At 39.5% G+C, this 25,789-nt stretch overlaps 1 protein-coding gene across 1 annotated transcript; it reads left to right on the forward strand.

The window, feature by feature from the left end:
* Positions 1 to 676: 676 nt before the first annotated feature.
* On the forward strand, positions 677 to 23,084 carry plod1a (procollagen-lysine, 2-oxoglutarate 5-dioxygenase 1a). The gene is made up of 19 exons (XM_080014909.1): positions 677 to 884; positions 2,687 to 2,778; positions 2,926 to 3,062; positions 5,320 to 5,483; positions 6,364 to 6,476; positions 7,239 to 7,302; positions 8,864 to 8,961; positions 10,059 to 10,160; positions 11,486 to 11,617; positions 15,093 to 15,217; positions 17,094 to 17,198; positions 17,296 to 17,421; positions 17,946 to 18,087; positions 18,238 to 18,351; positions 18,468 to 18,533; positions 18,677 to 18,781; positions 19,404 to 19,550; positions 21,567 to 21,692; positions 22,247 to 23,084. The coding sequence occupies exons 1-19, from the start codon at positions 794 to 796 to the stop codon at positions 22,400 to 22,402; spliced, it is 2,205 nt and encodes a 734-aa protein (XP_079871035.1). The 5' UTR covers positions 677 to 793; the 3' UTR covers positions 22,403 to 23,084.
* The last annotated feature ends 2,705 nt before the right edge of the window (positions 23,085 to 25,789 follow it).

Raw genomic sequence — 25,789 nt, forward strand, 5'->3', positions numbered from 1 at the left:
AAAACAAAACGCTAAAATCGATACTAATAATACAACACTAATAATAATTATACGTCATCACTGCAGCACTCCATTTCCGCCATTGTGACGATAAAGATACCGTAAGTCATTAATGATGAGAAACCTTCTGGGAATAATGACTTAGTATCCCAAAATAATGACGACGTATCTCAGAATAGTGACTTAGAATCTCAAAATAAATTACTGTCTAAAATAATGAGAAACTTTCTCAAAATAATGACTTACTTATCTCGAAATAATGACATAGTATCTCAAATTAATGAGAAACCTTCTCAAAATAATGACTTCTCGTCGCCCAAGCGATAAGCAATTATGTAACACTACACAAATGCAAAGAGGATATACGTAATTATTTTCAATAGATTATTTTAACATTTTGATTGAGTATATCAAGATCAAGAGGTTATTTGTCACATATATAGCCCATAATAATTGCTTATGCAGATCTGTTTAGTAAAAAGTATTGTCCCACGATGTGAACTGTGAATGAATACCAATACTGGCTCTTGCCAGCGTTAATGTCTTGTCACCAGTTATTACACCAGGTTTCCCCGGTGTTCTGCTTCTAAAGAAGAAAAAAATGTGACCACGGGGCGGGGGAGGGGCAGAGAGGGAGGAGGGGAGAGGTGGGGTGGTTTGGTTTGGTTCGGTACAGTACAGCACGATACCTCGACTTTACCGGCAAGCGGGGTAGACACTAGCAACGGTTGGAACGACGGGGGAGTTAACATATATCAATATTTAATATAGAAGAAGAAAAAAGCTTATTAAAATGATAGCCGCGTCCCTGTTGCCGTATTTGGGGATTGTTTATCTCGCACTTCTACCCCTCACAAACTCCGAAGAGCAGCAAACTTCAGAAGGTAGGCGCCCCGCAGACCTGGGCACATATATACATGCTTTTTTTTTTTTCGTGTACTTTGTTACTTTTGTGTAAGTAGAACTTGTTACAAATGTGACGACGAATGTCGGTGGGGACGGTCGAGACGTCCGCAGTCCGCCGGCCATTCGACAGGTTTCCACGCAGCTGACGTGGACAATACTGTAACCCCACCGGCGAGAACCTAAGGTCACAGTTACTTCTAAACCGGTTCTCTGAACCGGACGTTTTTTTTATATTTTTTCTTTAGCCATTTGACGCAGACGTCCCTTAGGAAAAAAACCTAACTTATAATTCCTATAGGATCTTGTCAGATTTTTAAAATTATAGTTTAGGAGTCCCAGGACTACAAATCATATTTCTACAATAAGAGTCTTTCTACTCGAATCCTAGGAATTTGGTTAATGGTATTTCCTATACTATTCTATGGAATATTTCTATAGGAATCCTAGCAATTTTTTAAAACAAATTTTCCTAAAATATTCAATTTAATCTTATTATGGGAGTCTACAGAAAACCTTTTTTTAAGACATCTCCTATATAGTTCTAAAGAGTCTTTCTGCTTGAATCCTAGGATATATATATATATATATATATATATATATATATATATATATATATATGTGTGTGTGTGTGTGTGTGTGTGTGTGTATGTATGTATGTGTGTATATATACACACGCACACACACACAACATTAAAACCACCACTAATATTGTGTAGGTCCCCCTAGTGCTGCCCAAAGAGCTCAGAGGCATGGACTCCACAAAACCTCTGAAGGTGTCCTGTGGTATCCGGCCCCAAGACATTAGCAGCAGATCCTTTAAGTCCTGTAAGTTGCGAGGTGAGGCCCCCATGTATCAGGCTTGTTGTTCCAGCACATCCCACAAATGCTCGATTTGATCGGACCCTAACCCTGGCCATCCACATGATGTAGAAGAAAACGGGATTCATCAGACCAGGTCGCCTTCTTCCATTGCTAAATGGTCCAGTTCTGATGCGCAGGTGGCCAATGTAGGTGCTTTTGGCAGTGGAAAGGGGTCAGCATTGGCATTCTGACCGGTCTGCAGCCACGCAGCCCAATACACAGCAAGCGGCGATGCACTGTGTGTTCTGACACCATTCTATCATAGCTTCGCCGGTTCATCGGTTGTCCTTCCTTGGGCCACTTTTGGTAGACCACTGCACACTGGGAACACCCCAAAAGACATCACAATTTGTCCCTTGTCAAAGTTGCTCAGATCCTTACGCTTGCATATTTTTCCTGCTTTCAACACATCAACTTCAAGAACTGACTGTTCACTTGCTGCCTAATATATCCCACCCCTTAACAAGTACTGTTGTAACAAGGTGAGCCATGTTATTCACTTCACCTGTCAGTGTTTTTAATGTTGTGTCTGATCGGTGTATATATTGCCTATAATATTCTGTAGAATCTTTCTCTAGGATCCTGTCAGATTTTTTGAAGATTATTTTAAAATGATATAATATATAATAATGTTATTATTATATTATAATGTTGAATTGAATGTTTTTTTAAATAAACCCTATGATTTATTTTTTACTATGTTGCCTACAATATTCTATTGAATCTTTTTAATAGGACTGAAAAAAAACAATTATGTTGCCAAAAATATTCTCTAGGATCTTTCTATAGGAATCCTAGGATTTTTCAATTATATTTCCTAAAATATCCCTTCAGTGGGCCTACATACTGTAAGCCCATGTACATCATGGAAATACCCACATTTCACCCAAATAATTTTTCCAAATGTTGTGTCTTGTAGGTAACCTTCTAGTTTTGACAGTCACAACCAAAGAGACAGATGGCTTTCGGCGCTTCCTGAGATCAGCCAAGCACTTCAACTACACCGTAAAGGTGAGGGGGGGTACGTCAAGGCAGGAATTAAAGTCTATTCTAAGTTCCATAGTTTCTCCTTTAGCGTGCTTGGTGTTTTAGCTTTAAATCTGCGGCTGAAAGCGATAATGTGAGTCTGAAACGTAGGTATTTGTCGGGGGTTTGAAGGTGCTGGGTCGAGGGGATCGGTGGAGAGGAGGGGACTCAGTGTCCACCGCTCCAGGCGGGGGTCAGAAAGTGCGGCTCCTCAAGGCGGCCCTAGAGGAGATGAAGGACCAGGAGAAGATCATCCTCTTCATTGATAGGTATCGAAAAGCTTTTCACCACTGATGCAGATATCAATGCAGTCTGACTTGGATATACTTTTTCAATGCCAATTTTCTTCTTACACTGCTCATCAATAGCTTCAGATGAAAGCTATTTTTCCAAGGAGAAAATAGCATAACACATTCACTGCTTAACAGAGTTCTTACCAGGTCCTTGAGATTTTGTCCTCAGAGATTTAAGAACTGGCATAGCTTGAAAATTGCCTGTTTTGTGTTTGAAAAGTCCCTAAAAAAGATATAAGCTATTCAAATCGTGATGTAATATTGCTTTTTTACCACAGATTATGCAAGGGAAATGTATGGTTGGAAAAAGATACTTGTAATAGTAGATGACAATGCGATTAATTAATGAGAATAATCGACAATGAGAATAAGATTATGTAATATTTTAATAAATCAAGATCACATTGAAAATGAATTATTTGTCTTGCATGAAGTTCTTGGAAAATAAGAAAATGGTGCTTTAAAAAAAAAAATGAGATGAAGTACTTAGGTGTCTAAATCGAATTGTCATATACTAGTACTCACTATCAGATTTTTGGAAAGCAGGCAGTAGGCTGATTCATTATCCAAATAGACCAAAATACACAGTGTATCGACAAGAGAGCGTATGGCAGAGATTCTCAACCTTTTTTGGCCCATGACCCCTACTTAAGGTCCCAAAATTCCCACAATCTGAGAGCATGACTGTGGCAGTGGTTTTGGCAGCCTCTGCAGGTGGAGAGAGCCAACACCTACTACTGATAGGGGATGCACCTGCAGGAGATTGAGGTAATTAGTACAGTGTTTAAAAGCTGTGTTTTCACCTGTCTCCTGACAGTAAGGCTGGTCTCCAACTCCAGACTACAAGTGGAACATATTAATTTGTCTGAAAAGACAAACCTGTTGACTTAGGTTTAAATAAATTCCTGCCTTGTCAAGGCTGTTTTTGTTCTACCTGCCTCCTGGTTCATCTCTGCCCCAGAAACCGACAAGAGACTTGTTACAGTGGCGCAATCGCCAGGATCAATGGACGGACAAACAGGAGGACAGAGGGAATTTCCGATAGGTCAGGCCCTTTGCCGCCTAGGGGAGGTACAGGAGGAGATCAGTTGGGGGCCAGTAGCAGCAGGACCAGGCTGCTCAGGTCCTGCAGCAGGAGATCCACGGCCTGCGGCGCCAGACCAAGGAGCCCCACTAACAGCTGTTGGCACTACTGGTTCAGCAGCTCCACACTGAGCTCCAGCTAGGTCTTGCTGGACCGGAGGTTCAGGCCTTCTTGTCTCAGATATGACGTTTTTCTGAAAACACAGATGTGTATGTAACACTTGCAGTCCGGAGTAGGAGACCAGCCTCACCGTCAGGAGAGAAAAGTGAAAACACAGCAGCTCTTAAACACTCTGCTTATTACCTCAATCTCCTACATGTGCTTTCCCTTTTAGTTGCCAGTGCTGGCTCTCTCCACCTACAGATGCTGCCAAAACCACTCCCAACTGCCCCAGTGACAGATTTGTCTTTCTCCTTTTATTATTATTTTGAAGCCAGCCCCAGTAATCAGTAATTGTCTATGTTATAATTCTCATTTAGGCTTACAAACAACCGACTTCGGCTAAATAGCGCTGCTCCGTGCGCTCAGGGACAGCTTTCTGTTCATTAAATTAAAAAAGTTAAGAAACAAAAACAAACAGACGCATTATTCTGGAAGACGCTCTGCCTGGACCCTACAGTTGTTACATGCCACGCGCACCGCAACCTGGCCCGGAAGGAAGCACCGGGCCTCGAGGGAGCACGGAGTGCAATGCAAGTGTCCCCATTACGCACGGTTTCGTTCCATACACATTTGTTTTGTTCCATTAGGAGACATCAAATAAAATAAAAATGCACTCTTCTGGAGCGCCTATCGTGGGCACACCATCGCTGGCGCATGCATCGCTGGCATGCGAGAGGAAGACTGGTGTGCAAAATGTGGCCTGATCTCTCCCTCTCCGCGATTTTCAAACCATTTAAACTAAATATTAGAAGAAATAGTACGAATCAAATATCTCAGTCTTGTGATTTGAAATTGGCCATGACTGAGATATGGTCTTTAATCCTTTTAGTTGAGCTGATTCTGCCTCCATGTGCCAAGAAGAATGCAGGCATCGCCTACTGTAAAAAAAAACAAAAAAAAAAAAAACCCTGTCTTTCCCTCAAATTTGCCACAGGCGTCGCACGGCAGTCATTTTTTTTATTATATTATTTTTTTTCTTTCCCATAGCTATGATGTGGTCTTCGCCTCGGGCCCTAAAGAGCTCCTCAAGAAGTTCCAGCAGGCCAAGCACAGGGTTGTGTTCTCCTCTGAGACCCTTATCTGGCCCGACAGGCACCTGGAAGATAAGCACCCTCATGTCAGGGAGGGTAACAGGTTCCTGGGCTCAGGCGGTGAGTCCACACCTTTCGGGAGGGTTTTATATAGTTTTTAAGTTTTATTTGATTCATAATGCAGCTGCAGTGTTTATTCAAACATTTGTCCTCTATTCGTTATCGACGGTCACTGCAAACAGCTGGGGGGGGCAAAGGATAACATACTCTAACTTTGAGTTTCTTAATAATATGCTACCCGCCACTTGCCGTAAAGGAGTTTAACACTTGTCTTTTTATAGCAGCAAAATAACGGGCCTATACTCGAGGCTGGGCTGAAGCCATAGAAACTGGGCACAAATTCACATTGCAGTGTCCACAGCCACTTGATTGTGCAGAGGAGGATTTGAATTTTACTTATGTTAATGTTTCCAGGTCATCTGTTGGCTGAGGGAGCATTTTGGGCTGTAGCAGTTGGTGTAAAATCATTAGTGACATGGGGAGAAACTTTTTTTTTTTCCCCAAATAAAAGCCGCATTAAATTTTCCCACTAAGAACCCATTCACTAAATTGTGCTGTGTCCATTTGAGCTGTGATTGTGTCAATAACTTAAACCTAAACTTAATAAAAACAAAAACAAAAATATGCCTAAAATAGCTGCCTTAAATAGCTGCAACCCACAGAAGAGGATCCACATGTGTTTACTGTGGCCTCAAAATATGACTTGACCCCTTTCATCCCGGGCCCGCGGTTTTGTAATCTTTGCCGAGATGTAATCGATTTGACCTTTTTAACTTGTAATAACACCCTTGTTTTGTAATAATATTAATAATAATAATAATAATAATTATAATAATTATAATAATTGATAACAATCATAATAATTATTTGCCGCATTTTGCAATAACCTTTTTTTTTTTTTTTTATTCTTATTATTTATTTGCTCCTCATCTCTCGGCAGGTTTTATCGGCTACCTGCCCAACCTGAAAGAGATGGTCGCCGACTGGGCGGGAGAAGACAGTGACAGTGACCAGCTGTTCTTCACCAAGCTTTATATCAACCCAGCAAAAAGAGTAGGTCAACATTTCAACATACAGTATCTTGGATGGGTAGATAGATAGATAGATAGATAGATAGATAGATCGATAGAAGGAAAATCCACTGCGTGATCTGTGAGATAAACCCTTGCTATCGGGAATAAACTGAGACCCTTGTTAAGTTAGCTACAACAACATTTATTTTGCAAACTAGGAGAGTAATTCAGTGATACTCTGAAACCGTGATACAGTAGTCTCTCTCCGTACATTTGTCCCAAGGGAGTTATACATGGAAAGAGTTGGGCATTGTCTTGTGACTACGCCCCTATAATCATGTTTCGTCCTTCATACAATAATACATGATGTGTGTTCATTAAAAAATAAGCAGTTATAGTTTGGGAGCTTTAGGGCGTGTTCACAGTTAACAATCTTTTTGTGCACGTGCAAGACAGCATGCGCAGCTGTCTGTAGCTCACTACCATGACTGTCTCTTTGTATGAAAAACAAAGAAGCTGAGTCTGGGAGTGGAAGGGGGTGTTCTGGATGTCTGAAAACTCATGCACTTGCCTCTACTTAGTAATTAAAAGTACCGGTGTGTGTATCATATTGTGTTATCTCTACACGCAAACTGGAGAAGAAGGAAGTGTGGTCCGGCCTTCAAGAGCTAGAGAATAACAATATACAGTATACACTTAATGATTTATTTATTCAATGTCATATTCAGTCATGGAGTTTCTGTTGAGCCTGTGTGTCACCAGGGGACACATTGTCACGCTAACCGTACTTTCCACCCTTCAGAAAGCCATAAACATCACGCTGGATAGCAAATGCAGACTGTTCCAGAATCTCCACGGAGCCCTCGGTGAGTCTCTGGCTCCATGCTGTTTAAACCATATACTGTATGCAAGGGGCACATTTAACAATTAAAGCCCCCCCGAGGCCGAGATTTTTGATTGATTGATTTTAAGGGAATCTTACTCTGAGGGGGCCCCAGCATCCCTATTAAATAATCATCGGGGGGGCATTTGCCTGCCTTCGCCTCTGCCCACAGGGTCAACAACAAGCCATTTGGAATTGTGTGGGGGGGACAACGGTGTTAAGAAGCTTTATTAAAAGGACTGACTATTCAATAACAAGATGTCTTTTTCATCACTCTGTAGTTTAGCAATAGTTTAACTTGGAAGATTGGAAGGGCATAAGCCAAACGCCACACTGATTTTAATTTACACAAAGCCCAACTTCAAATAAATGGTCACAATACATTTAAACCTAAAGGGCTTTGGTAGTTTTTGAGATCGTTTAGCGAGATCCCCTTCCCTCCTTCTGTCTCCGCCTTCACTATAAAGATGAAGGATAGAGACCACCCGCCGCTTTGGCTTCCTCTCATGCACTGCCGGGGGCGGTGGGGTTTTGGAAGGATTTTAACTAATTGTCATTAGGATTTGGCCGATGCGAGTTCGAACACGACTGTCCTTCGTGAACTCTCTCACTCGATCTCTCTCGTCTCTTATTTCACTGTGGTCTTTTCCACTCTTCAAAAAGGTGTGTGTGTGTGTGTGTGTGATAACGTTTTAATTTGATGGATGCCCTGCCCATCAACAGCAAGAAGAACAATAAAACAAAAGTGTATATATATTTTTCTCTTAATTTATCCTTTTTCTGTTTTTTTTCCTCTCCCCCCTTCTGCCTCGTTCTGTCTGCATGAGGAATTTATGAGTTTGCTGAGAGAGAGAGAGAGAGAGAGAGAGAGAGAGAGAGAGAGAGCTCTTCCCAGCTGCCACAGAGACACCATGGAAAAGGGGAAATGCGGCTGTGGGTGTGGCCTAGTGTTTAATTTTTTATATCCGTGTTTTACTTCACAGGGAAAAATGCAGGAGGAGATCAATTATATGCCAATATTAAATCAATTTGATTCTTTGAATCAATCAATGCTTTTTGTGTTGATAAGCACTGGCTTTATGATGTGGGTGTTATTCATTTGTTTCGGTTTTTAGGTTTTAATGTTTTTCATCTTTATATTTAGAAAATTCTAATGTGAACATTTGAAATGGAAAAAAAAGTTTAGATTTTGTACATTTTTCGTTGGTATCACATTATTTATAACATAATGGTGCTAAATGCTGGTTGGAGGGGCCCTCTGGGAATTTTTGCCTCGTGCCCCAACAGACTCTAGAATTGCTACCGGTAGTCAGTCAGCAGTCATAGCTAATTAGGATGGTGAAGTACTGTGTTTAGGATTCATTATTTAGAAATAAAGAGTAAATACTTAAACATATTATTATTAATATATTATTATATATTAATATTTACGCTAATGAAGTTGTCTTGTTTCTAATCATGCATGTATAGCCGTGTGTGTCTGTCTGTCTGTCTGTCTGTCTGTGTCTGTGTCTGTCTGTGTGTGTCTGTGTGTGTCATTCCAGACGAAGTGGTGCTCAAATTCGAGGAGGCACGCGTACGAGCCCGAAACGTGCTGTACGACACTCTGCCAGTCGTCCTCCACGGCAACGGCCCAACCAAGGTAGCCCTCAAAGCCCACGCCGACTAATCAGAATACAACAGACACTTTAATTGACACCATAATGAATATAGAAGCATAACATTCATAATATAAAAAAAAAACTTACAAAACATGCAATACACTTGTATTTGAAAATAAAATTTGAATCTTGAATCTTGAAATCTTGAAAGTAAGGGCTGGTGCATGCCGGCTGAGGTGCGGGTGCTGGGTGCACCACTGGCCCGTCTCACCTGCACCGTTGGGGAGGTTGAGTGGCTAAGTTTTGTATGAGCATTATTAAAGTATATAAAGTTTATAATTTATCGGGGGGGGGTTCATATACATTTTACCAGGCAAAATGACAATAATTACCGGAGCGAAAAATTACGGAAGTGACGTAGCCTGTACAGCGGTTTACCATAAAAATGGTCGATGTACCATCAAAATGATATTGAAGCTGTTATTTTAGGGTTAAAAAAGTTATGCTTAAAAAATAAATGCTTATTATAGGGTTTCTTTTAATTGAAATAAGTAATTTAAAGTAAAGCAAATAAAACACTAGACTACACTAGATAGATTTCAATGCATTTTTCATTATTTCATGAATATGATCATTTGTGGAACATTTTTTAGAGTCTAATTTAATATATTTAAGATTATATATAAGATTTTATAATATATATTTATAATATATATATATAAAAAAAAATTCCCTTGTTTTAAGAAATATTGTAAATATTCTCACCACATTGGCAGATCATTTTATTAGTTATATAGGTCTATTTTTCTTTTTTTACATAGATTATTTTGCCATCTAAACTACAGAAGTCACTGCATTTAACATATAGGAGATTTCATAGAATGTTTGGTTGGGTTCTTGTGTATTGATCAGCATAATAAATATGTTATGATTATTGTTCTTATAATAAGTATTAGTAGTTGTAGTAGTAGTAGTATTAGTATTAAGAACTAATAGGAACAAGGGCAACAACACAACACAATTTTCCTACATAATACATAGAGCGAATTTATACCTTTCATTTGAAATGCAAAATAAAATCAACATTGACGGTGAGGTTGAACTATTAAAACAACCAAGACATTTTCTCATTGCCCAGCTCCAGATGAACTACCTTGGGAATTACATCCCCAAGACCTGGACATTTGAGACAGGCTGCACCACGTGCCACGAGGACCTGCGGCCGCTCGCAGGACTCCAGGTGAGCTGTGTGTACACACACTTAAAGGGAATCAATCTGGCCCCCAGCTACGTGGCCAGAAAGCCTAACCGAGTGCCTAGAAACACCAACGACGCCATTTCCTCCATACAAATTGATACGGTCAATACCAAACAGATAATATGAGTGGAGCTGAATTTTGGCTACCTCACCTACCTAAGTGGGGTGCTAAATTGATTTTGCCGCTCTGATGCGCTCCATTGCAGTTTATGGCACGACATTACTTCCAAATTTCTTAACCTAAATTTGGACAGTGGGCTCTAAACTAAACAGTGACACAAAACCGGTGACGGCAAGCTATAGCAAAGCGGGATCACCAAAATGCGGGTTTGCTATAGCTTGCCGTCATAGATAGCTATAATATTGCCTCTCTCAAGTCATCCTTTTATAATACAATACAATCTATAATACAATACAATCTATAAAATGCATTATTTCACTCTCTCACAATTAAATAATCCCACTGATGAACTGGGCTTGTTATTATGGCCTACTATTAGTGATGTAAGACACGTGAACGACTCGCTCATATCGAACAAATCTGTCGGGAGCCACTCAAGCTAGTTTTGACAGAATTTAATTATGTGAGAATTCCATTCACAACTAAGAGCCAAACTAACTCTTGTTCATCGTTCACCGGAAGTCCTCCCTCGCTCACCGTGTGTTACACCAACTGAATTAAAATAACCAAGAGTAGGAAAATTTAACAAGGCTTTTTACTGGTTGACTCGTCAATTGTCGAATATCAAAAAAGAGTCAAACCTTTCGTCACCACATATAGTCACCACTTTCAGAGTGAAACTTGTTCTGATGAACACAGAGCTGCGATTCTGTCTGGAACTGATGAATTATATGAATTAGTACAGCCTTGCGATTTTGATCTAGCAACACAAAAGCTATTTTCTATTATTTATTATTATTATTTTTTTTTTTTAAGTGAAATTCCCACACCTGACCAGTTCCCACGGCAATGGTTGAAAAACACTGTTCTAATCTCTTCTATTTCACACCAGTTAACACGGCTTTGCTCGAAATGCCTTCCAAAGCAAAAACAAAAATGCACAGGATCAGCAAAGGCAAAACTAAAACATGTGGTCCCTTTGTTGTTGGTAACATTTTGTCTCATGTGTTTGTTATAGCACTTCTTAGATAAAACTGCCCCCAACACTGATGTAGTCCTAAAGAACTTAAGGACTTAACACCTACTAAATGCACGGAGGCCAAATGGCAACGAACCCCCTATCTCTCACTCTCCCTCTCCCCCCTCTCTCTCCCTCTCCTTCTCTCCCTCTCACTTTCTTCCACAGGAAAGCGATCATCCGCTCATTGTGATCGGCATCTTCATCCAGCAGCCCACGCCGTTCGTCACCGTGTTCTTTGAGCGCTTGCTGAATCTCCACTACCCCAAGAACAGGCTAAAACTTTACATCTCCAACCAGGTAAGGATCACACTGCCATCTTTTCTGTGCATGAAAATGTTATTGTTTATGTCAAACTGAGGCGCATTAAACCATGTTTCTGTCCCACTTCCTTGACAAACGTGGAAAGGGTTACAGTACCAAACATAGTTCTCCGCAATCTAAGGTTGTCAAAAGTGTCGATACTTAGATGCTTTATCGATACCACATTTAAAACTATATGATCTCCATTAATTACACATTTAATTATAGGTATCGAATAGACCGAAGCTATAAGAAACATACAGATCTACAATCAGATTTACGCAAGGCTGCGTAGATGAAACTACAGGGAAAAAAATCAACTGGTTCTCTACCTGTGGCTGTTACGGTAGAAATATATATATATATTTTTTTTCTGTACTATCGATATACCGCTACCAGATGCGCTTTTTCACTCTCCCTTCTCTCCGACGGCGAGCTGACACATACACTGCTGCAGTGCCCACATAGCCTTGCCTCCTCTCACTCACTCACAGTTCTGTCTTCTTCTTGCCACTCGTCTCATTTGCTCCAGTTTGTTTTGGTGGGGCTAGCGGAGCAGGCTAATCTAGTGGAGCAGGCTAATCTAGTGGAGCAGGCTAGGCTAGTGGAGCAGGCTAGGCTAGCGGAGCAGGCTAGGCTAGCACGGCTGTCTCCGCTTCTCCACGTCGTGGGGGCTATGGATGGGGCTGTGTTTCGTCGCAAAGTGCCGGTTTGTGCCGCAGCACAGATTTTTTCGTCCTCCGCAACTTGTGGCAGTTCTCCATCGCTAGCTCTGTTAACCATTCTAACCGTCCAGCCCATAGTGAAGCAGTCACCCACGCCAAAGCTAATGCTAGCTCATTAGCCCTCTAGTTTAACGGAAACATTCGCGTGGAACTGTTTTTTTTTGTTTTTATTATTATTGAAATATTTTAATACATTAACATTTTTTTATTACGATTATCATAAAATATATATATTTAATATTAATATAATTATGTTTTTATTTAAATTCTAACAATTTCATATGACTACGGGGGAATACAGCTACTCCTCACTTAACGACCTACCTGCTGCTTACAATAATGCCGCGTGCGCTCTGCCTGCGCGGCCTCTCAGCGTCAAGCATCTCATCACGCATCATAGTTCTCAGTCTCAGTTTCGTTCCCGCAGTCTGTCAGCATTCACTACACAAGCGTTCGCAATCCCCAAGACTGAAATAATGGTAAGGGGGCGGCTCGCTTATCGACCAATTCGCTTAACCACCTGGTCGTAGGAAGAGAACTCAGTCGTTAAGTTAGGAGTACCTGTATATAAAAACAAAACAAAAATGAAATATTGGATACTATCAGACAATAATATAGAATATTTCTATGAAAGTAGAGATGTGAATGTATGACAATCTCCGATGCTTTGAACCTCAAGAAGAATATTGTTTTCATGAATCTAAAGTCTTCATGAATCTAAGTTGTAATTATTGATAATGTTTACTACAGTCATTCTGCTGTTCTCTTCTACTAGGCAAGAAAAGAAAAGTCGTACCTCGTTTTCATGTTACAGCCTTATGTTTTCTTTTTATAAAAATCTAAAATTTTATGCCCTCAATGTTGTGTGAATTTTTTCGCACGGTATCGGAAATGGTATCAAATATCTATATTTTTCAAGGTATTGTATCGAAAAAATTCCAATATTGCACACTACTGCAAATCTTTCCTTAACTTTGTGTACAAACCTTTTGAAGGTCTTTGGGTTTATCTAAACATTTGAAATAGCTTATTACATTTTCACTTGACTTGACCTGAATTATTGAATTCTTTAATTAATTCTTTAACTTAGCAGTTACTACTTTGTGTCAGTTTGAGGACTCTGGAGCTCAAGGGGGTCCGGAGACTGAAGCATTGAGTCGACCAAAAAACGTAGATGAACGTACCTGAAAACCATTTTTAAATTAAATCAAATTCCAGGTGGAGTGTGATCCCTAAACACTTTACTTTTAATTTACTTATTTGGATCTAATGTCTGGTTGTGCACAAATAGCTGGGTGTACTTCTTTAAGTTTCAATGGAATGGGTCTACCATCAACTGCTTTCCCTACCAAACATGTGCTAACTTGCACTTTTAACACTTACAGATTACCCCAAAAATGTGATGCTGCTGTAGAATCGCAGAAGCCTATGGAATCTGATGTGCGTGGGCTTGCGACGAGGCAATGTTTATTATTCCTGGTACAAAACACAGTGTTAGGGAAGCGCATGAGCAGTTTCTTTAAAAACTGCAAACTCTGTGGAAACTAAAGTAATGAGCAAAAAAAACCCACACACAGTAAATCTCCAAGCATTCAAAGCCAAACAGTGATTTTATAATTTCTCATTAAATTCACAGCGAGAAAAAACCCCACAGTCAACAAGGTGACTTCTAGTAAACCCCTGTTTTATTTTTGTGTGAATAAAAAAATTGAAAGCAAATGTAACCAGGATATAAGTGTAGAGTGTAGGGTGTTAATTGCAGTGAGACGACTACAGAGAATAAGAGAGGGTACTGTGTGGCAGAAAGTTCAAGGAGTAATCTTTAAAATAAAGAGCCAAACAAGGAGATGAAAACTTGTTAAAATCATCAGTTGTTGATGACCTAATTTCAGTGTTTTTTTTGTTGCTGTTTTTTTGTCTGTGATTCCGGCTGGAACTGATGAATTATTACAACCATGCAATTTTGATCTTGCAACTGGGGCTGTGACGATAACCGCAACACCGCGGAATTCATACCTTCATCACCGCAATTTTTTTTAAACAGTTTTTGTTACTGAATCGAAACTTGCCTTTGACCTCACATTTCAAAACCACCTTTTCTATGGTGTAAATCCTATATGGAAAAAACAGAAAAATGGCACAGTAGTTCTCCAAAGTTGAAAGTGAGCTGATGGACAGGGCCAGCCAAGCTTTACAAACTCTACCCAAATTGCATTATACAGTGACAAACAGAGCTATACGACAAACTGACCGACCTAGCATAAAATTGGTTCATTTCCTACTTGTATGAACGAAAAACATAAACATCCACGCCGTCCCACCAGTAGTGCAGAACTAAATTGTTCCTGTAGTTTTGCCCTCTCTGCCTATAAAAAAAAGGGGGGGGGTTGTAAACTAATTCAAAAACTTTCCACTCGCCACACCTTTCACTGTCCATTATTGGTACGCGTCGTAATACCGCACATTGAATTAATAACCCCATTTTTCACTTAGATTAAAAAATGAAGGGGAAAATAGGAGTGACATTTGTTGGAATATTCTTTAGTATTCTTTACATTTTTATCATTTTTTCCCCCACCTGGTTTCCATAATTTTCTGTCATATTTTGACTGAGTTCTAGCTCCAAACAATGTTATATTGTCTGTAAACTGTGATGTATCTCTTTAGCGATGCTATTTTTCAAGCATTCCTACCATTATCATTGCCACTTGCGCTATCATTAAATGATATAATTGCTCCTCTTTCAGGAACCACACCATCAGCAGGAAGTCAGCACTTTCCTGGAGAGCCACGGGACACTTTATCAGGATGTTAAACTCATCGTGCCTGAGGAAGGGGCCATGGACAGCGTGGCTTCACGTAACCTTGTCTTGTGAGTTTACTCAAGGAAGTAGGAAGTACAATTTTTCTTAAAAGCCTTCCAGAGTTAGTTGTGACACCTTACAATCTTCCTCTTTGAATGGTTAATTTACGCATATCTATTTGATGTTTTTCACATTTTATCATTTCTAATGCGGAGATAAAAGAATCAGATCATTTAAATATTATAAGGGTCCCGTATTGTGAAGTCGCAAGCCAATAACTGTTTGAAATAATCAACAATCTTTTTTTGGTAATAATAGTTAATGATAACAACAATAGTAGTAATAGTAGTGATACTATTAAGTTAAGAATAATTTTAAATAATTAACAATAACAGTTTTGATATAATTTATATTAAGCAATTGCAGATTAACCACTATATCATTGAACCATTTAAAACACATGTTGATATTTCAATAGTTAACTATTTCATATTGACATTTAATACATTTTAATGTTAATTACAGATGTACACACAAACATATATACATAATCGGATAGACATACAGTGGGGCAAAAAATCTGAATCTGCAATAGGTAAGCAGCTTGTTGTGAAGAAATCAACTTTGGGAGCAATTATTAGAAAATGGAAGACATACAAGACCACTGATAATCTCCCTCCATCTGGGGCTCCACGCAAGATCTCACCCCGTGGGGTCAAAATGATCACAAGAACGGTGAGCAAACATCCCGGTGAGCAAACATCATTCACTAGGTCCCCCCACACGGGGGGACCTAGTGAATGACCTGCAGAGAGCTGGGACCAAAGTAACAAAGGCTACCATCAGTAACACACTACGCCGCCAGGGACTCAAATCCTGCAGTGCCAGCCGTGTCCCCCTGCTTAAACCAGTACATGTCCAGGCCCGTCTGAAGTTTGCTAGAGAGCATTTGGATGATCCAGAAGAGGATTGGGAGAATGTCATATGGTCAGATGAAACCAAAATATAACTTTTTGGTAAAAACTCACCTTGTCGTGTTTGGAGGAGAAAGAAAGCTGAGTTGCATCCAAAGAACACCATACCTACTGTGAAGGATGGGGTTGGAAACATCATGCTTTGGGGCTGTTTTTCTGCAAAGGAATCAGGACGACTGATCCGTGTAAAGGAAAGAATGAATCGGGCCATGAATCGTGAGATTTTGAGTGAAAACCTCCTTCCATCAGCAAGGGCATTGAAGATGAAACTTGGCTGGGTAACGCCCGGGCAACGAAGGAGTGGCTTCGTAAGAAGCATTTCAAGGTCCTGGAGTAGCCTAGCCAGTCTCCAGATCTCAACCCCATAGAAAATCTTTGGAGGGAGTTGAAAGTCCGTGTTGCCCAGCGACAGCCCCAAAACATCACTGCTCTAGAGGAGATCTGCATGGAGGAATGGCCAAAATACCAGCAACAGTGTGTGAAAACCTTGTGAAGACTTACAGAAAACGTTTGACCTCTGTCATTGCAAACAAAGGGTATATAACAAAGTACTGAGATGAACTTTTGTTATTGACCAAATACTTATTTCCCACCATAATTTGCAAATCAATTCTTTAAAAATCAGACAATGTGATTTTCTGGATTTTTTTTTCCTCATTTTGTCTCTCATAGTTGAGGTATACCTATGATGAAAATAACAGGCCTCTTTTTAAGTGGGAGAACTTGCACAATTGGTGGCTGACTAAATACTTTTTTGCCCCACTGTAGATTTGACATTTGTAAAACCATGTGTTGAGTCAACACAAATTTTTTAATTTTTCACAATTTTTGATAATAAACAGAGCGCTATGGTTAAATTCAAGCTTTGTTCATTTATTATATTATCAATATAATTTATTAAGATTGAAATATATCTATTTTGGTTATGGACATGTAGGTACCTAACATCGATGTTTTTATTTCATTTCAGAGATATGTGTCGCCAAGACAAGGATTGCGAATATTTCTTCAGTTTGGACATTGATGTTGTCCTTCAGAACAAGGATACGCTCAAAATTCTTATCGAGCAAAACCTGTGAGTCACACCACTACTAACCTTTTGCTGAAGTTCAAAGTGTCTTTATTTGTATTTTATTTTTCTATTTTGTGCTTTTCTTTTTGTGGTCATTCAGGCCTCTCATTGCCCCTATGATCACTCGGATTGGCCGACTGTGGAGCAACTTCTGGGGCGCTCTCAGCGCAGATGGTTTCTACGCCAGGTCGGAGGACTATGTGGACATCGTCCAAGGGCGCAGAGTGTAAGTGCCCGAATTATTGTTATCCTAGGAATTAAAAAGAATACATATACATGGATTGGATGGCTTATGAATAATGTTTTAGGTTGGGGAAATGTCAGGTCAGTGCTTCTCTTCTGACAAACAACTCTTAGATTTCATTTTAAATTATCTTAAATTATAAAGCATTGTTTGGCGTCAGGTGTACCGAAATCTTATAGGCATGCTTAATGAGCAAAAATATTGGAGTGATAAACTCCTATCCCCCCATTGGATAAAAGAGTAGAGCCCAACAGGTGGATGCAGTGGAGGTGGAGGGAGCGCAGCAAGCAAGCAGGCAGGACAAGAGGGATTGGCTGCTTAAACAGGCCCACAAGGGTGTGGAAGGCTATGTCGCCGTCGAGTTGTCTGACAGAAGTAGCTCTGCAAGCTAAGCCTCATTTGTTACTTGGGTCCGCTGCTTGGTTGACATAACGGGGATACCTTACATTTCTGGACATCCTTCAAAACACTGATGATCAAGTCGCAGATCTTGCCACTGCTTGCAGGGGCGTGTGGAATGTGCCATACGTGTCCAGCGTGTTCCTGGTGAAGGCAGGGCTGCTTCAGGCAGAGTTGTCTGACTTCGACCTGTTCAACTCAGAAACCCTGGACCCCGACATGGCTTTCTGCAACTATGTTCGCAGCAAGGTCTGTGGATAATCCAAGTTTTTTTGGTACACGTGCCCTGCTATGGAATAGATCTTATTAGTGTATATTAGCAGAACAAAGTTAAACTATGGAAGACCTTGCACTATTTGCCCTGAAATGTGACTTACTTTCACACCCATGTGCTTTCAGGGGGTCTTCATGTACATAACCAACATGAACACTTTTGGCCGTATCCTGTCCACAGAGAAGTATCAGACCCAGTACCTCCATAACGATCTCTGGCAAATCTTTGAAAACCCAGTGGTGAGAATGTGCAGTAATATTAGAAAGACTTCTTTTATTTGAGTTTAGAATTTGTTTTTTGAAAAGGTTCTCAATAATTGTCTCAAGAATTAACTGATGGACTGCCTTTCCCTCAGGACTGGGAGGAGCGCTACATCCACGAGAATTACTCACTCATCTTGAGAGACAAGCTGATTGAAAATGTGATTATCTATTTGTCTGTCTGTGATCCACATGGGCTATGGAAAATATATCATCTATTCATTATATTCATTATATTTTATCTTATTTTGTTTGTATTATCACTCACATGTTATTAACATTCCTTTTTCTTTCTCCTGTCAAGCCTTGTCCTGATGTCTACTGGTTTCCTCTCTTCACGGACATTGGTTGCAACCATCTTGTTGAAGAAATGGAACACTTTGGAAAGTGGTCGGGAGGTGCCAATAAGGTATTTTTCTTTATTATTATTTCAGGAAAAACACTTTGTTTAAAGGTCCATTGTTTGTTTTTACCAAATCGTTTGTGGTCTTAACCAGCGCTTCTGAATTGTAGTCCTTTTTGGTACCCTAAGTACTTCTGGTTTTCCATCGTGCCTGGGAATTGAATTAATCAGGTAGGGAATTGAATTTACCTGGTTATTTATTGAATTAATCTGGTAGTCAAGTGAATTCACATCGTAGTTATTGAATTGAATAGTAGTTGAATTCAACTATTAGTTGATTGAATTCACCTGGTAAATAAATCACACCTAGCAGTTATTTAATTTACCTGGTAGTTCATTGAATTCACCAGGTATTTAAGGGAATTCAACTGGTAGTAAATTGAATTCAACTGGTAGTTAATTTAACTCACCAGGTAGTTAATTGAATTTATCTGGTCTGAATCAAACCCATACAGTGAAAATGAAAACCAGGAGTACCAAGGGTTTGGGTCAGTTGAGATTTAGTTGAGAACCACTTATCTTAACCATTTTATCAGGTAAAAAGCTTGTTTTATTGATCATACACATTTTTATATACCTATTTATTACCATTTATTTATTTATTTGTTTGTTTGTTTATTCTCCCCAGGACACCAGAATCCAAGGTGGGTATGAGAATGTGCCCACTATTGACATCCATATGAACCAAGTGGGATACGAGAAAGAATGGCACAAACTTTTACTGGATTACGTGGCACCAATTACAGAGAAGATGTTTCCTGGTTATTACACAAAGGTAAGACTTGTAACTGCTTCCCGCTGTCATGAATATATAGATATCTTTTTACATAACAAACATTAAGTAATAACATCTTATTAAAATATTGAAAATAAAAAATAGATCTTATTTTTGTTCTGATGTAAAACTGTGTATATTACATTATAGAGCCACCTTTGAGGAACATATGTCTTGGTTGTCTTTTTTATGGTCTCCACTCGAAAAGAACAAATTTCCTGTTGATCGTTTACGCAACTTCAGACCAGGGGTAAATATAAATACATCTGTAATGGCAATGTCCCCACCTTCTTTAAAACAGAGAAAAAAAAACATGTAACCTTTCCAAATCAAATCAACGTAAACAGTCCTATTATAATGTGCAGAGAGGCAGCAAACTGCTAGTCTGTCATTTATATCCAAATTAGTTTTTATTTCACTATGTAATCGATGCCAAATCCATCGTGTATTTCGGTGAATCAAAACATTTTCTGGAGCCAAAATTTCAATCTGAGACACTTCTTGAAGACGAACCACTGCACGCAATGCCTGGGGGGAGACGCAGAGGCCTAAAAATGAAATTATCACCTTATAGACATACGATTCTATTTCTTTCTGTAAAAAAAATTGTAAAAGAAGCCTAATTTACTGACTTTTTTAAGATACTTTAACTAATATTCAATGTACAACAACAGAATGATTATCTTTTAGAAACTAATTTGGGTCTATAAGGCAAGACAGCTGAGTAAGAAAATTGCAAATTGGAAAAAAAACAACTAAACTACAATCCTTCTTAACTAAAGCTAGATTTAAATCAAAATCAGGACATCTAAAACTGAGTGCAATACCATTAAAATTGACTGAGAAATACATTCTCCAGAACTATCACGTAAATATCACTACTGTTCAATCAATTTCAAGCTATCCAAAATCTAACTGAAATAGTTTGTTTAATTTACTGAAATAAAATGAACATCCATATTTATTTTTTGTTTGACATTCATTACAAATGTTTTCTAGCACACAGGGAATTGAGTCCATTAGATGGATTACTTTGTCAGAAATTCAATCTAGTCTCATTTAAACTGTCTGTTTTTGTTAATTTTTTTCCTCATATACAGGTTGTTTGGCCCGCAGTGCATTTTTCCTCTGTCTCTAAACTGAGTTTACACCCAAACTAAGGAGATTGTTGACAGTAAATTAAATTAAATGCTATGACGATGGCAGGATTTGTATGCATCAATGGTTTCCAATGCTTCTGTAAGGATACACAGGGACAAACTAAAAGACTTCAAAAGACAGCGTCTCACATTGAAAGACAGTCTGTCCATCCCAGCAGTGCAAACACTATAGTAGCCAAGACTTTATAAGATAACCTCAAACCAAATAGACATTCTCACAAGAGCTCCCGACTAGTCCCCGACTGGTCACAAGAATTTCTGAGATCTCAAGTCAAATTACGACCTTCAAGACAGGATATTTCATTATTTGAATCTCGTAAGATGAAAATGTGTCCTGGGAGATTCTAGCTATAGTCCTCCGGTGTATATTTGGCATTACCGATATACTCTGATGCTACCCCCTCCTCTTCTTTCATTAGTGTAACTCCACCCTGAACTTCGTGGTGAGGTACAAACCTGACGAGCAGCCCCTGCTCGCCCCTCACCATGACGCCTCCATTTCACTATTAATGTAGCACTCAACAGCAAAGATGTTGACTACCAGGTAAATGCCGTCTGCCTGGGAGGCCGCGAGTGCGTTCAGCCGGCAGGCCATTGGTGGCTCACGATGTAGGCGACACATGATGTAGGCGACTTTGTCCATCTCTGCCATCCCCTTCCGTTCTTCCATATCTTTTGGGGATTAGGGTTAAACGCTGTCTGAGGAGTCAAAGCTGTAATTGTTTCTTTACAGTTCTAAGGGCAAAAAGGACACCAACGCACAATCTCTCTCTCTCTCTCTCTGTCTGGCCTCCTCAGTTCCTTTGCCAACAGCTTGCATGACTTTTTTTCGCTGTCTATTTGTCTCTGATTGCAGGCTCAGTTTGACATGGCCTTTGTTGTTAGATATAAGCCAGACGAGCAGCCTTCTTTAAAGCCGCACCATGATGCCTCCACTTTCACTATAAACGTTGCGCTCAATCAAGTCGGCGTTGATTATCAGGTGAGTGCCCCTTATGTTTGGAGAAATTATCCGTTTGACATTGATCTCACACCCTAATTGGCTGGTATTGATGGGGGTTGGGTCAAGTACAAAGAATTATATGGAAAGGATGGAATTTTGGAATTGGAATTTTGGGAATTTTAACCAGGATAATACATTTTTGGGGTCAGTATGGACTGGGACAAATGTTTCAGTGGTTAAGGCCACTTCCAGGAATATTTCTTTCGATTTTTTTTGCATTAGGTGAAAAACGGGAAAGCAAGAAGGGAAATTGGCTTGAGATTCCTTTCAGGGCATGTTAAGTGGAAATTTGTTAAAAAAAAAATTAAAAAACACCCAACAACAAAAAACCCTCCACATCGTGTGAACCAAGACAAAACGGAATGCATACACATCATAATCTCTGCCTGGTCTTTCGTTATATTTCTTTCATAATTATTCAAGGCTCAATTCGCGATCATAGAAATTTGGTCCACGTCCTAGTGCCCTAGTGTGTGGTTCACCCAGGCCTAATCTGATCCCACCCCCTTTGTCGTCGTCCCCCTCTCCAACAGGGGGGAGGCTGCAGGTTCCTTCGCTACAACTGCTCAATTCAAGCACCACGGAAAGGCTGGGCCCTCATGCATCCCGGCCGCCTCACCCACTACCATGAAGGTCTCCCGACCACAGAGGGTGTCAGATACATTGCAGTTTCATTCGTGGATCCGTGAATGGCCCATAACCAGCAGGGCCAATTCAGGCCCCTAACCCCCTTCTCTCCCTTGGATTAGCTTTGCATTTTATTTCTTCCCCTCCAGTGCTGTATGTAATTATTGCTTTGTGCATGAAAAACTGTAGTCATTTGGGGCAGCTTCACCCCAGAGTGTGTGGGTGTGTAAGTGTGTTTGTGTTGTAGAAGTCCACAGTGTTTCAAGAACCAGGTTATACCCCGAGCTGAACTATTCTCAGGAAAACTTCAGCAGATGTGTTTAGACTTTTTTTTAAGACTAAAGAATGGAAATTGGATATAATTGTACTTAAAATATATATATATATACATATTCTGGTATTTTAATTTCAGTTAAAAAATGTTCAACGACTGTTGTAGCAATGCCTCTTTTTCAGTATTTTCTATTTCGGTGTTAGTTTCTATATTTTTCCAGTGCAGGAACTCCAAATTTGATCGATGCTATTTCTATTTACATGTTCTCTGAAAGTATAAACCAAATATTTGTGTCGCTTCTATGTGCAATATCAGAGACACCTTTGGAAGGTTCTGCATGGAAATAAGATAATTTTATGACAGTACGTCTTCAAAGTTCCACTGAAATTTTTACGTTAAGTATTATAAGGTTGTTGTTACCTACCAATGTTACATTTGTCATTCGCCCACATAAAAAAAGTGAATCTGAATTAATGTTTGTCAACTGTTACTACTTTTTTACTAGGCAGTTTACATAAGACATCTAAGGTATTTAAATAAAAGCATCAAAATAAATGTAAAAAGTTAGATATAACAGCTATTTATAACAGGCCAAATCATACAACTGTATTTATAGCCATACAATAAAGAATATGGCAGAGCAGTCTCTTAAGGCATAATCATGGAAAAGGAGGGAACTTAAGAGGTAATATTTTACCCAAAAATATCTACAAAAACCCAAACGAATTACAACGTATTCACCGATCAGCCAGAGCATTAAAACCACAACTAATTACCACTTATATTGTGTAGCTCCTCCCCCATGTTCCGCCAGAACAGCTCTGATCCATTGAGGCATGGGCTCCACAAGACCTCTGAAGGTCTCCTGTGGTATCTGGCACCCAGACATTAGCAGCAGATCCTTAAGGTCCTGTAAGTTGTGAGGTGGGGCCCCCATGGATCGGGATCCAGCACATCCCACAGATGCTTGATCAGATCGGACCCTAACCATGGTTATCCACATGATGTAGAAGAAAATGTGATTCATCAGACCAGGCTACCTTCTTCCATTACTCACATGGTCCAGTTCTGATGCTTACGTGCCCATTGTAGGCGCTTTCAGCGGTGGACAGGGGTCAGCATGGGTGCTCTGACCGGTCTGTGGCTACACCGACCCATATGCAGCAAGCAGCGATGCACTTTGTGTTCTGACAGCTTTCTATCATAGCCAGCAATAACTTTTTCAGCAATTTGTGCAGTTCTGTGGGATCGGACCAGACGGGCTAGACTCCGCTCCCAACGCACATGAATGAGCCCATGGGCACCCATGACCCTGTCACCAGTTCACCGCTTTTCCTTCTATGGACCACTTTTGGTTGGTACTAACCACTGCATACTAGGAACACCACACAAGACCTGCTGTTTTGGAGATACTCTGACCCAGTCATCAAGCCATCACAATTTGACCCTTGTCAAAGTCGCTCAGATCCATACACTTGCCCATTTTTCCTGCTTCCAACACATCAACTTCAAGAACTGACTTTTCACTTGCTACCTAATATATCCCACCCCTTGACAGATGCAATTGGAATGAGATAAGCAATGTTATTCACATCACCTGTCAGTGGTTTTAATGTTGTGGCTGATCGGTGTATGTGTGTATAATGTGTGGTGTATAGGAATGAATATGTGATGAACCATATGTTTCTATACAGATGTTCTATGGATATACATGTTCAGCTGTACACTGCAGAATGCAAAGGATAGATATGCCCAAATATACAGTGTATGTTTTAAAAATGGGTCAAGAATAAGAAGCGTCACCTGTGAGATTATTTAGTTTAAAAAAATCTCATCTTTGATAGTTATCCAATATTTATTTAGCTGCACTTCATAAAAAAAAAAACCAAAAAAACATTCAATGTATTTGCATTGTGCATGTGCTCCTCTGCGTGCTGTTCCCATCGCTGGTGGTGGCACCGCCTTTCCCGGCAAGAACGCAAAGATCGCTTCGTTCTAAAACAATTGCAATACCACCATCAGCCAGATTATGGGGGTGACAAGGGGGGTTCAACTCACAATGAAAATCTATAAGCAGGTTTGTTTTCGTTTTGACCTTCGATATTCCTGATCAGGTATTTGTGAGTAAGTGCTGTAATGAATGCATTTATTATAATGTATGTTAATATGCTTCAATAAAAAGGATTAACTGTCTCGTCTAATGAGTACATCACTGATGAACAATCGTGATCATTCATGACGCAAATTTGAAAATGTTATCATTTTATTTAGCTATATTTACCTTTTTTTTACCGAATGCATTTTTCTTGTTAAATTTTTTTAAATGCAATTTTATATATTTTTATTTTATTAGCTTAGTCTGGCACTGTTTTTAATGTATGTAAATATTTTAATAATTGTATCATTCTACTTTGTAAATGCATTTAGCTTTTCTGCTTGTTTTTGTTGTTACAATCTGATGGCCTTTTTAATGTGAAGCACTTTGAGTTACATGTCATGTATGAAAGGTGTTTACATTATGAAATAAAGGTGAGATTACATGGTAGGTTATTGTTTATTCCATAATATACATAATAAGCATTACAAACATTGCTTCTACAGAGTAGTAGAGCCCATAAACAACTCTGTGTTTCATGCATTTCCCATGAATGGTTTAGTTTACATTTATGTAGCAAGTATTTAAACTGAGTGGGGAGTGTGATTGTGCAATGGGAAAGAAATAACATCAGTGTCTGGGTACTAAATGTGAACGAGATGAAGACAAAGGGACAATGTGCCAGGGCGGTTTGGGGAATGTGCTTGTGCAATTTACAGGTTTTTATTCTAGGAAAAAGTATTTAGCCTTGGGGGACCTTGGGTGTACTCCAATGGATCGCTCTTTGCACCCTTTGCAGACTCAATATACTCTCTACGTTTCTGCTATGACTTATCAATATCCTATCAGTCCATTCTTTATCTGGCAAATGTACATGTAGGTGAGGTTATTGTTGCAGTGACGTCAAAATTACGGGTTAATCGTAATTCGACACAAACGCCACACACTGAGTTGCAGGATGTAGCACTTAGTAAGAGAAGAGGGCGGTATAGTGCGACATTACAATTTAATGCGCACTCCCGTTAAAATACAAACAATAAATAACAACAATAATATAATCAATATCATGATCCATAATAA

This window comes from Zeus faber, assembly GCF_960531495.2.
Source record: "Zeus faber genome assembly, chromosome: 15".
Classification (NCBI taxonomy): domain Eukaryota; kingdom Metazoa; phylum Chordata; class Actinopteri; order Zeiformes; family Zeidae; genus Zeus; species Zeus faber.

Coding starts and splice junctions, on each gene's coding strand:
- plod1a (XM_080014909.1), top strand. CDS start 794: ATGATAGCCGCGTCCCTGTTGCCGTATTTGGGGATTGTTTATCTCGCA. Junction 6,477..7,238: donor ATATCAACCCAGCAAAAAGA/GTAGGTCAACAT, acceptor TCCACCCTTCAG/AAAGCCATAAACATCACGCT. Junction 18,088..18,237: donor GCAACTATGTTCGCAGCAAG/GTCTGTGGATAA, acceptor ATGTGCTTTCAG/GGGGTCTTCATGTACATAAC.